General features: G+C 46.2%; 1 protein-coding gene across 3 annotated transcripts in view; it reads left to right on the top strand.

Annotated features, from left to right (window-relative positions):
* The first annotated feature begins 2829 nt into the window (after nucleotides 1-2829).
* Nucleotides 2830-12493, top strand: part of LOC126162769 (uncharacterized) — a 493174-nt gene continuing 483510 nt past the window's right edge. For all 3 annotated transcript variants that reach the window (XM_049919464.1, XM_049919462.1, XM_049919463.1), the window contains exon 1: nucleotides 2830-4361. In XM_049919464.1, the coding sequence (XP_049775421.1) occupies nucleotides 4038-4361 (324 nt within the window). In that variant the 5' untranslated portion in view covers nucleotides 2830-4037. The remainder of the gene's footprint in view (nucleotides 4362-12493) is intronic.

The following is a 12493-nucleotide window of genomic DNA, read 5'->3' as shown; positions in this document are numbered from 1 at the left end:
CACCCCCATTACGGTCGGAGGAAGGCAACGGCAAACCACCTCCACTAGGACCTTGCCTAGTACAACGGTGCGGGTTTCCCGCATCGTCCCCTACGGTTCCTCGGAGTATGGAACCTCATCATCATTTGTATAGGTAACACCACACCTATCTATACAAATTTAGTCGATCGGTTTACTCATTTACTCTAACAAAGCGAAAGCAGACTGCCAAAATACTATTGCTACAAACTCCGAAAAATCCTTGTATATTTAGAAAAATGTTCTTCCACATAAGTGTCACGTGTAAGCTGTTAAAAAAAATCGCCGTCAGTGGGTTTCGACCTTTTTTTTTTGGGGGGGGGGACACCTTTAGTATGCCAACTCATCCACCAGAGATCTTGACATTCACACCTCACAGACGCGCTTTTGCTACACACCGTAGTTATGATGTTGCTTTTAATTGCCATTTACACGTGTTTACTGGACGGCAGCACGAACTGAATAGAAGTTTTGGTTGATAATCGACACACAACGTCTGGTACCGATCTGAGTGTTTGCCATCTGGATGTCTGGGTGTCAGAGACGGAGCTTGGATCAGATGACCTACAGAAGAACTCTACGAACACACATACATCACCACAGATAAATTTAGGAGAAGACGCCTACATTTCTATGCACAGCTGTATAGGACGATGAAAACTTTTTTTTTCATCCCTCCTACGTTGATGTTCACAGAACTGTCGGCGTCTTCTTCTAAATTTATCTGTGATGTTGTTTGTGTGTTCATCACGCCGGCCTCCGGCGTTCAACGATCAGCTTGCGTGGCTGTTATACGGAGGATCTGAGTCCGATTTCTGGCACTGACAGATCTTTTCTCGGAGGAAGGACATGTAAAAGGGTGCAGTCAGCGTCGTGAGGCACATTGTACAGCTGCTTGAATGATAAGTAGCGGCACCAAGGTTAACAAAGCCAACAACGGCTGGGAGAGCATTGTGTCCATCCCACACCCCTCCATACCGCAGCCGTTGGCAGAGGAAGACACGGCGGTCGGTCGGTCCCGACCCATCCACAGGACCAGAACGCGGAACTTTGTTTCTTTATGATATTCATCACGCCAAATAGAGGTGTCTCCACGTCTGACTACTGTTCTTTATGATCCCACGCTGCTTTCCTGTGCACAACTTTGCAACGGATAATCTCATACCGCTGATAATCAAAATGGTTCAGATCGCTCTAAGCACTGTGGGACTTAACATCTGAGATCATCAGTCCCCTAGACTTACAACTACTTAAACCTAACTAGCCTAAGGACATCACACACATCCATGCCCGAGGCAGGATTCGAACCTGCGACCCTAGCAGCCGCGCCGCTGCTAATCCTATTTGGTAAATCGTATACATATACTGAAAATATTGTAGGTCCTGTTATGCTCCCTTGGGGTGCACCCAACCATGCTCTCGCGGTTGTGGAACATCCGCCGTCCAGCATACCGCAATGGTTTATGTTAGTCCAAGGGTAAGATGGAAATCGTAACTGGCCACAATTGGCCTGAGTATAGAGGGTGATTCTGACCAACGCTTTTACATCCTCGAAGTGACGAAGTGAAGCTGAGACAAGTGGTTTAATACAAGACAGATGGGGCCGCAAATGTCGGGAAATACACCAAAAGTGGATGGCAAATGTTAAACACGTGAGTCACCAGATGACGTACCTTGCCGCTCGTTTAGTTGTTGGACTCCTCAGTCCTAACCTCGCTGGTATAGGACAATACTACACATCGCTTCGCTCGGCTATTATGTTTTCGTAAATGTACACACAGTCATCATAGTCTTGTATTATCACTACCGGCTAGCACTGCCGTACCACATCGGATAAAGCAAGAACCTAAAAAAAGCACTCCGTCTTCAGGCCACGAGTGCCGTACCGGGACCATCCGACCGCCGAGTCATTCTCAGTGGAGGACGCGGATAGGAGGGGCGTGGAGTCAGCACCCCGCTCTCCCGGCCGTTATGATGGTATTCTTGACCGAAGCCGCTACTATTCGGTCGAGTAGCTCCTCAATTTGGCATCACGAGGCTAAGTGCACCCCGGAAAATGGCAACAGCGCATGTCGGCCTGGATGGTCACCCATCCAAGTGCCGTCCACGCCCGACAGTGCTTAACTTCGGTGATCTCACGGGAACCGGTGTATCCACTGCGGCAAGGCCGTTAATGGAAGAATCTAGCTGAGACATATATAGCACGACCCCCTACAGGAAAGGGTAGGATCGACAAGCGCAGCCGCTGCATATGCGATGAGCTACGTCATCTGGTGACGTCACATATTCGTCATGCACTTATGGGGTAATTACAGACATTTGTCGCCCAATGTGTCTTACATTAAATTACTTATCTCACCGTCATCTGCACCGATTGTAGGTTTTATTTACGATAATGCGAATCTTCCGGTATACATCGTTAGGTATCGGAGTTAAATGCCTTCCGTACGAGTCACCCTACCGCGAGGCAAACCAGCGTAATCTCACAGCGTCCTCGGTGCATTCTCTTCCACCTGGCAGCGGACATTGCTGGCGTGCCAGAAGGAACCCTGCCCCACCTCTTCCTCTTACCCGCCGAGTACTGCCGAGCGGCGCCGGAGACGGCCGAGTGCGGTGGCCGGCGTGGTGGGGTACTGGCGAGCGGCTGGTTGTTGTGGAGCCGGCCGAGCGACGAGGCTCCAAACTCGTCTGGCGGGTTGGCGCGCCGCGCACAGTGGGTTACAGCGTGGCCTGCCCGCCCGCGCCTGCGCAGTCGCGCCGCCTCGCTTCAGCTGTCGCCCAGCGCGCGGCCGCGGCTGCAGTTCGCGAACGGCCGCCAGCCGACCACACACACCGTGCGTGTGACACACGCGCCTGCGTCGCCGCGACGCACGTGCTCCCTCGGCGGCCGTGTGTTCCGGTGCGTCGCCCCTGTGAATCTGTGCAACCGCTCGCTAGTGTCAGCCATTGTGTTCCGACGGCACGCGGCGTCCTCGTGACGTCACCGGCACATTCAGTTGTCTCAACACAGCAGCAGCGGGTTTCGCGTTTATTGTTCTGGAGTGCTGGCATTTGCATACTCGCTTTTGTTTGTGACCGTCGTGCTACCGTGGCGTCGGTGTGTGCTGTGAAGATACTCGGAAGATTTGAGGGCATACAATCCGTCGTCTGTGACAATGTTTACTTGCAGTGTACTAGAATATTTCTCACCTGTGCGCCAATGCAAACTTCATACATCCTGTAACGTGTAGCTGGTGTTGCAGACCAATAGTGAAACAGCCAGTCAATTAACACACGTAGGTATTTTCCATTTCGGGCAGTGTTACCCGCCGCGGTGACCTCAGGCTGACCAGGTGATTTTGTGTCGGTGCGCACCCTTGACCTTGAGCGTCGAGTGGCGACAAAAAACGGCGACTAAACGAAGGTGGAATTCCTCAGGCACGGCAACGCCGCAGGAATCGAGATTACCGCCGGATTCGCCTTCGCTGTCCTTAACACTTCTCGAGAAAAGGGAATTCTGTGTGTGACATTAGACGTTCTAAGCTCTGCCTTGTGACAAGTGGCCAGTGACGGACGTGTTGTGGTGTATTTAAGAAATTGTTCAGGTGTTGAATTGTGGAGGGAAATTAGGGCTAATGACGTGAAGTACAAGAAGTGCTGTCTGAAAGTTTGCAGTGGCAATTTTTACGCTGTTGTCATCGAATAAACCTACCACACCAATGAAACTTTACTGTACACTAGCTTCTATACAGAGGTGCGTTAGTTTGTGCATTGTGTTTTGAGGAATGCAAGTGTGAGAAAAGAAAAGTAGTAACTGAGTTGTAATCTAACGATATTAAGCACGAGGCCCAGTTGTGTATTTTTGGCAGTAACGTTACGTCGATGGAGGGTGGATTGCTTTGAGGTAAGGGAGTTGTTCGAAACTGGATAAATTGAAGACGAGGCAGTCGCAGATGAGTAAGAAGTGCAGAGTGATAGTTTTTGCGAGAGCTGGTCTAGCCAGAGAGTGACAGCAGACAGGCAGTGTGTGAGAGAGAGAGATGGCGGCTATGCTGGGCAGCCTGGTGCAGCGGCTGCAGTCGCTGTCGCCGACGACTTCCCCGCTGAGCTCTCCGAAGGCGTCGCGACGCCGGCGTCGGCCGGGGCGGCACAGCGCAGAGGAGTACCGGCGAGAGGTGCAGTCGGAGCCGGAGGCGGACGACGACAAGAAGACGTCGGGGGCGGGAGCGGGGGGCGGCGTCCAGCTGCTGCCCGACTCGCGCCGCAACAAGGCGGGGGCGGCGAGGCGTCGCGACGCCGCCTCCGCAGGGCTCGGCGTCCTGCAAGGCTCCAAGAGCCTCGGCCGGCTGGACGGACTCAAAGAGGTAAGCGGCGTCACTCAGCTGTGCCCAAATAGCGTCGGTTCTTGCAGGTGTCCATAGTTCCGCTCAGCGTACAATGCCGGCATTTACGATCGGTATTTCGTTCTTCAACATCTAGGAACAATAACACGTCGTACCGTGATGCAAGAGACCTTTACAGAGGCTATAAACGCGCATTCTAGTTAATTCGTAGCCTCCATCAGTAAAAACGGCACGCTTATAGGATCGCTTTGTTTGTTTGTGTGTGTGTGTGTGTGGGTGTGTGTGTGTGTTTGTGTGTTTGTGTTTGTTTTAGACCGTTGAGAATCCTTTTCCTTGGGTATGGGTAGACATATTGAGTTAAAAATTTGTTTCGCAAACTGAGATCTACCGTCCCTTGGCGGTGTAAAGAATTGTAGCTTTTATAAAGTCTATACAGGCAAAAGATTCGGTCATTTATGTCACATACTTTGATACCCGCAAACTCTCTCATCAAAAGTTACAGGTTACTTCGCGGTGACGTATAATATGAAATTCGGCAAGAAGCAACGTTTCGCGGAACAAGTAAAGTAAAAAATTTAAAACTTGTTGAATTGTAATTATATCACACTTTTTTTGCCACTTGAACATACATTCACTCAACATCCGTAAAAAGCGTAATAGTCGAACACTAGTCCCTGCTCGCGTCTTTTTGTATGTCCGAGCTAATCTGAGGAAATACTGTAGAAATTTTGATCCAATCTTCGAATTCCCAGGATCAATACCTTGCAAGTATCGCTGTCGGGAATAGACAAAAATCGTTCAGATTGTCGATTCCCAGAATCTATGAACTACCTACATACATAATTAAGTTTATACGGAAACCTCAGTGCGCGAGACCTGCTCGCCCCTTGGCCCATCTTCGAAATTAACCAAGTTCAGCAACCCGATCTGTTGACACGCCTCCACGCAGCGGTTATGTGATGTCATTCGTATATTACCAAACACCGCCCAGTGCTGTGGAGCAAAGTTTGAAAAAAATAACAAAGTCATTATATCCTCCAAGGATCTACATCTGCCTCCATACCCTGCAGACCACTGTGAAGTGCATGGCTGAGGGTACTACCCGTTCTAGCAATTATTAGGGCTTCTTCCCGTTCCATTCACGTATGGAGCGCGGGAAGAATGATTGTTGGAAGGCCTCTGTGTACTGTGTAATTAGTCTGATCTTCTTCTCGCTATCCTTACGTGAACAATACATAGAGGATTCTAGTGTATTTCTAGAATCTCACTTATAATTGGTTCTTGAAACTTTTAAGCAGGCAACTATCTTCAGGCCTTTGGCAGTTAAGTTTCTTCAGCATCTCCGTGAGGCACTTCTCACGGGCCAAACAAACCTGTGATCATTCGTGCTGCCCTTCTCTGTATATATTCAGTAGCCCCTATTAATCCTATTTGTTAGGGATCCAACACACTTGAGCAGTGTTGTAGGATGTGTTCACGAATGATTCGTAAGCAATGTTCATTGTAGACTGTTTGCCTTTCTCCAGTATTCTACCAATAAAGCTAAGTCTGACACCTGCTTTACATACAAATCGGTCCATTTCACATCTCTACTAAGTGTTACACGCAGGTATTTGTAAGAGTTGACCGATTTCAATTCTTTGAAACTATCGTCATAGGATACAATGTCTTTTTTTGCATTTCTCAAGCGCATAGTTTTACATTTCCGATCATTTAAAGCAAGTTGCCAATCTCTGCACCACTCTGAAATCTTACCAAGGTGTGACTTGTGGTGCTTTTTTCAGACATTACTTCATTATAGATAACGGCATCATCTGCAAGAAGTCTAGGGTTGTAATTGATATTGTCTGCACGGTCATAACATGAAAAGAAAGGGCCTCATCACACTTCCCTGAGGTACTCAGGTTTACTTCCACGATGACTTTTAATTCATAATAACATACGTGTCCTCCTTACCAAGAAATCCACAGTCCAGGCACAGATTTCGGTTGATTACCCATACGATCGTACTTTCGATAGGAAGCGTGCATATATAGTACTGAGTCAAATGGTTTACGGAAGTCAAGAAATAATACATCTACCCGACTGCCTTGAACCGCTGCTTTCAGGATGTCACGTGACTAAAGTGCGAGTTGGATTTCAAGTGATAGTTCTTTCCGGAATCTGTGCTGGTTGGTGTCTAGGTGGTTATGCTTCACTGTCTTTGAGCTCAGAATACATAGATCCGTAGAAGATCCAACGTTAGGCACACAAACATGCTTCGACGCACGGCTAATGCTCATATAAGATCACCAAGAATACTAATTCGTCTGCTTCACAAAGCGTTATACTCAGAGTTGCAAGTGAACTGGCTGTTTTCTAAAGCATTACAAATCGCGAATATTTCCTGTGCCCAGCTGTAAATTTTATGTTTCTGACGGACTGAAAACAGTACAGATGTCCTACTACCTAGCTTCTAGCCGACGAATAACAAGTCTACAGCTGTGGCCGTCACCTTTTCGTTTTTAGACATATCGTAATATGGGTTAGCGTTACCTCTAATATATGGGGACGCACAAGTTTTTTTCGCTGTTGCTAACGCTGAAATGCGAAAGTCTATGCACCAAATATACAAAACAGCAAATAATATGCATAACGTTGTAATTTCAGCAGCAAAGGGGAAAAAATTAGCACTGGAGCAAATCACTTCTATTGTATACCTAGAAAAGTTCAAAAATGGTTCATATGGCTCTGAGCACTATGGGACTTAACTTCTGAGGTCATCAGTCCCATAGGACTTAGAACTACTTAAACCTAACTAACCTAAAGACATCACACACACCCATGCCCGAGGCAGGATTCGAACCTGCGACCGTAGCTCGCGCGGTTCCAGACTGAAGCGCCTAGAACCGCTCGGCCACCAATTGCCGGCACCTAGACAAGACACTATCTTAGAGAGATGATGCAAGGATATCATATAAAATAAAACAGTGAAACATCACAGTCAGGATCATCAACCAAGTATAATGGGAAGTGAAGCATGGACGACTCGAATTGAAGTAAGGCAACTTTTAAAAGACCTTGCAATTGCTGATGGCAACTTCTCAATATAGGTTTCCAGACGTAAAAACACTGAAACCAAAGCCAAAGTGACTAAGCTAACACCTTTAATATATGACGTAAAAGTAAAAGTTTGTAAAATGACTTAATCGGGATAGAAGAATATAACATTTTAGACTACGATGACAAAATACAAATCGCATACCCAGACCATTGATTCGGCCATACAATAAACGATCGAAGTAAGCAGCAAAATAGGCCACTATACCTGTTACTTTAAAAGAGTACGATAACGATAGATTTTCTGTACCAAACGTAATCTAATAAGTTTTACGTGATCAGGATTACCGACAAGAAACGTTTTCATATATGAAATCTAGCAAATTACAATTAAAGTCGAGGTTTATTTAATTCATACATTAACTGTACCTCTCTAAGAATTTAAGATGAGAAAGATGTTTCTTCTATCCATTGTATCTGTTACGGATAATACCTAAGACTGAGGTATGGGGACACTCTGGGCAACATAAATTGAATCGCTGCAATATCTGAAGCCCCAGAAGTTTCTAATTGCAAGAGAAACGACGCCCAAATTATTTTGCATTCTAAATGGGGTATACATGGGGTAGGGGGGACTCCACGTAGAGCAGAGAGAAATTGCCACTATTTTCAAAGGAGCATACGTCATATCCTTCAACAAAAACAGCATCTGAACTGATTCATATGCCTACAGTTATATTACAGACTTCACTATTTGTGCCACAATTCTTGCGTACATTTGAGTTCAGACATAACTTTCTGGCTGAAAAAAAGAAAAAAAAACCACTTCGTGGCAGCCAAGGTAAATTACAAATCACCCAACAACCACATTAAAGTTTTTCGCACAAAACTTCATCATAACCATGGATACAGAAAAGAATACGTATTCGGCGTTTTCAGAATTCCGTAAAGCATTCAATTAGTGCCGCTCCAATATTTGCTGATATGTGTTCTACGACTGCACTGAGGCAGAACGGAAAGTCATCCATATCGGAACAAGCTAATTTCCGATGCGTTCAAGGAACGTTTGATAAAGTTGCAAATGTTCAGGTCGCGTTGATAATGTATCCGATACCATCAACCGCGTTCTCAGACTTTTCCACAGATTCAAAATCGAGTAAGACCGTGACAGAATTCCTGCTTGATATAAAGACCGTCTAAAAACAGATGATGGGGGGAAAGTAGGATGATGTTCCCGTGTTATAAACAGTGAATATGGATTATTTGACTGCAATAGACGTGAGTCACCTTGAGTCTTCAGACAATAGAAATGCTTGGAAGTAACAATGTGTGGGAGTATGAAGGAAAGTGTCGTACAGGCTCAACTGAAAGGCAGGCAAATGCCGGGGTTGCATTTCAGAGGGAAGATAATGGGAAACTGAGATTTGCTCAATATTCTACATCTACATATAGCCACTGCACAATGTGCATCGGTGGATAATTCATACCAATATTTGATATTATCAGTCGTGTCCCATTAGTGTATGCAGCGAGAGAAAAGTGTGCCTCCCTTAATCTCTCTCTTTCTCGTGATACCCACTCGAAAAATACCATAGTGGTAGCAAAATTGTGACATGGTCTTCTTTGAATAGAAGCTTCTCCAATTTTACTCGACAGGGCTTGGGGAGAAGGGTTACCTTTCTCGCAAAGATTTCAGTTTTCGAGTAGTACTAGTTTTTTTTAAGTTTATATCGGGTATGATTAATAAGGGCAGGAGCCGTTTACAACGAAGGCCACCGTTAGTGGATGAAGGCCTTTCTACTTGTGTGACTGTGTGGCTCGCAAGAACCGCCCAGTACTTAAAGAAAGCCAGGTTACAGGAAACATATTTTTCGACTTCAGACACGTTGCGTCGTTAAAGAAATAAAGACAAGTTGAAAGTAGACTTACAAACCGCTTCCAGCGCTCCATTCTTGAACGCATATAGGCGTATGGCAGTTTGCGGTGCAAAAAAGTCGATAAAGATATATCTCGATCTCAGACCTGCACTATATAGCAGTTACCTTCACTGCAGCATGAAACAGAATTTTTTTAACACTTTTATTTTTAAAATGATGAGAGAGAAATATATTCAGGTTTTATAGGTTTTTTATCAGACCACGAACTAGTGAGTCAGTGAGAAGATGGCTACTGCGTATTTCTAAGATCATTAATAGAATTATGGTGCAGTTCCCTGTGAATCGAGAGTATTACCTAAAACTCCTTCTCATAAAAGAAAGTATCTATCTACATTGAGCGCAGACACTTGTTACAAGACATGATCCATCTACCCCACTGATTTCCCTAGCGACACTTACTTAACCCACACACCCTCCACTCCCATTTATAATCAACGACGTTTAAATGTGTACAGACCTAATGGTTTTAAATCACTTGATTGCTGGACTGCTTACTCTTGAAGTGGCAGAAATTGGAAACTTCAAGTTGTCATTACTTTGTGCCTCACCACTGCCGATAATAAAAAAAAATAATAATAAAATGTTGGTCCTACAGCAACGTAGTAGCCGTCACGTAGTTACTGTTGTGCTGTGCCGTGAATTTGTTCGTTTATCTGTTGCAAAGTGATTGATGGGGCGATTTCTAGTTCATTGTAAGAACCATCAACAACTATAAAAAGACATTTTCGTGTCCGGCCGAGGTGGCTGAGCGGTTCTAGGCGCTTGCCTGGAACCGCACGACCGATAGGGTCGCAGGTTCGAATCCTGCCTCGGGCATGGATGTGTGTGATCTCCTTAGGTTAGTTAGGTTTAAGTAGTTCTAAGTTCTAGAGGACATGACCTCAGATGTTCAGTCCCACAGTGCTCAGAGCCATTTGAACCATCTCCTTTAGATTATTGGTAAAGTGGCCAAGTAGATAGCCTGTCAATAACTGAACACAGAGAAAGCACTAAAATGGAGAATGTGTACTGAACTGTGAAAAAAAGAAGCAAAATAGAAACAGTACGCGCTCCAATTTCAGGATACGCAAAATCGAGCGAGTCGTAAGAACTGCGCTGTCGTGGTTGCCTGGTCACAGGCTTCAACCGCAAAGCGGGAAATCCGCGTCCAAATCTCCCTCTTGTGAATTTCTAAGGGACCAAACTGCTGAGGTCATCGGTCCCTAGACTTACACACTACTTGAACTAACTTAATGCTAACAACAACAACAACAACAACAACAACACACACACACACACACACACACACACACACACACACACACACACACACACACACACCCATGCTCGAGGGAGGACTCGAACCTCCGCCGGGAAGGGCCGCGAAGTCAGTGACATGGCGCCTCTAAAAACGCGGCCACTCAGCGCAGCTCACAGAAATGAAAACAACAACTAAACGGGTGTGAACTATGTTACGACAAAGAAATTCAAGATTCAAAACTTCCAAAGCGGAACGCTAGAGTCATAACAGGTGGTACTTGTGTAAAACAAATTGAAAGTATGTATTTTTGGAGGCCCCTTCCGTACATCTTGAAACGTCCCCTTAGAACAAATTATACAAGACTGTGCTTAACTGACACACAATATTATTTAGCGCAACGCAATCTGACTATCAAAGATCCCTGCAAAAGAATGGCCCTGAGTAACTTTAACCTATACCTTTCACAAATCACTTACCTCACAAAAATCTTCGTTACTCGAACTACTGCAATACAGCGAGCGCCACTATTGCCAGCTAAATAAAAGACTCAAACTACAGAAGGCACTAACTACTGATAGGGATAGTTAGCAAATGAAAGATATTAATAGAGAACAAACAATGTATTTACCTTAATAGTCATAATATATATAGCAGTTCATGACAAATTACAAAACTCCGCCATCTCTCTCCTCACATCCACCACTGCTGGCGGCTCACCTCCAGCTGCGCAACGCTACGCGCTGTTCACATCCAGCTGCCGCTGCCCAACACTATAATGGCAGACAACAATGCAAACTAGCCACAGGCTGCACACAGCACAGCCAGTGATTTTCATATAGAGCGCTACGTAACGTTGCCAATAAGAAAACATAAACAGCCTACTTACAATCTCTGTTGCAAATGGACGTTACACGACGACACAGACAGATTTGAACACGATGAACAACACGTCAGTGCTGGAGGGAAATTTCATAATTTAGTGAAAAAAAAGAGAAAAGCAGTAGGGAAATTTGAACACGAATCTCCCTCTTCGGGGCGGAACACGGTCACCACACAACTACTACGCTTTAAGCGTTAAGCTTGTTAAGCTTGGACCGTTCACTGTTTCTATTTTGCTTCGTTCTTCACAGTTCAGTACACATGCCTGTTTTCGTGCTTCACCTGTGTTCAGCTTCTGACGGGCTATCCACTGCGCCATCTTACCACTAAATCTGAGGGGGTGCGATCGGAAGTTTTCCTTGTCAGTGAAGGAGTTGTTTCCGTCTACAAGTAACGCAGGCCGAGCAAAGGTAGCTCTGCAGGAAGCGACCAGCGGTCGGATAAGAAGGGTGTTTGTAGGATTTACACGTGTGGCATCGCACAGTGAAACTACATTCTTCTTCGAAGTTCGGCGCGGCCACGGAATGTTCACCAGGCGTGGGTGGTGCGGGTGCACTGCCTGCTAAGCGGGCGCGGCCGGTGGCTGCATCCAAAGCGGGGCGCGGGTATGGCAGTCACGGAGGTTCCGGGAAGCGTCGTGCCGTGGTGTGGGAGGTTGGCCGGCCTGCGTGCCTTGGCAGCCGGCGGCCGGCGGCGGTTCGCGCCGCTCGGTTTCACTTTTGCTGCCAGACTCCCAACGAGGGGGCGACGCACCGCAGGCGCCAAGCGGCCAACCGAGCTGCAGTTCGCACTTGTTACGTGAGACGAGGGTACGCGCAACAAGCGGCTGTCTTGCCAGTACGACGAACTTAAACATTTTAATGGTCATGATCGCGATATAGTGCAGTAACGATTAGATAACAACCTGTGCCGGTTGCTAGTAAACATCTTCAGATCGAGGCAGCTAACTTCGACGTGGTGCGGACAGGATATCCGATCTCGCGAGAGGGCAACGTCGTCGGGATGCAAGACTTGATTTGCGCTCTCAGCGCTCTCTAGCGGCAGTTGTCGGCTTTATT

The sequence above is a fragment of the Schistocerca cancellata genome, chromosome 2, assembly GCF_023864275.1.
Source record: "Schistocerca cancellata isolate TAMUIC-IGC-003103 chromosome 2, iqSchCanc2.1, whole genome shotgun sequence".
Lineage (NCBI taxonomy): Eukaryota > Metazoa > Arthropoda > Insecta > Orthoptera > Acrididae > Schistocerca > Schistocerca cancellata.
This window is presented reverse-complemented; position numbering and strand designations above follow the sequence as displayed.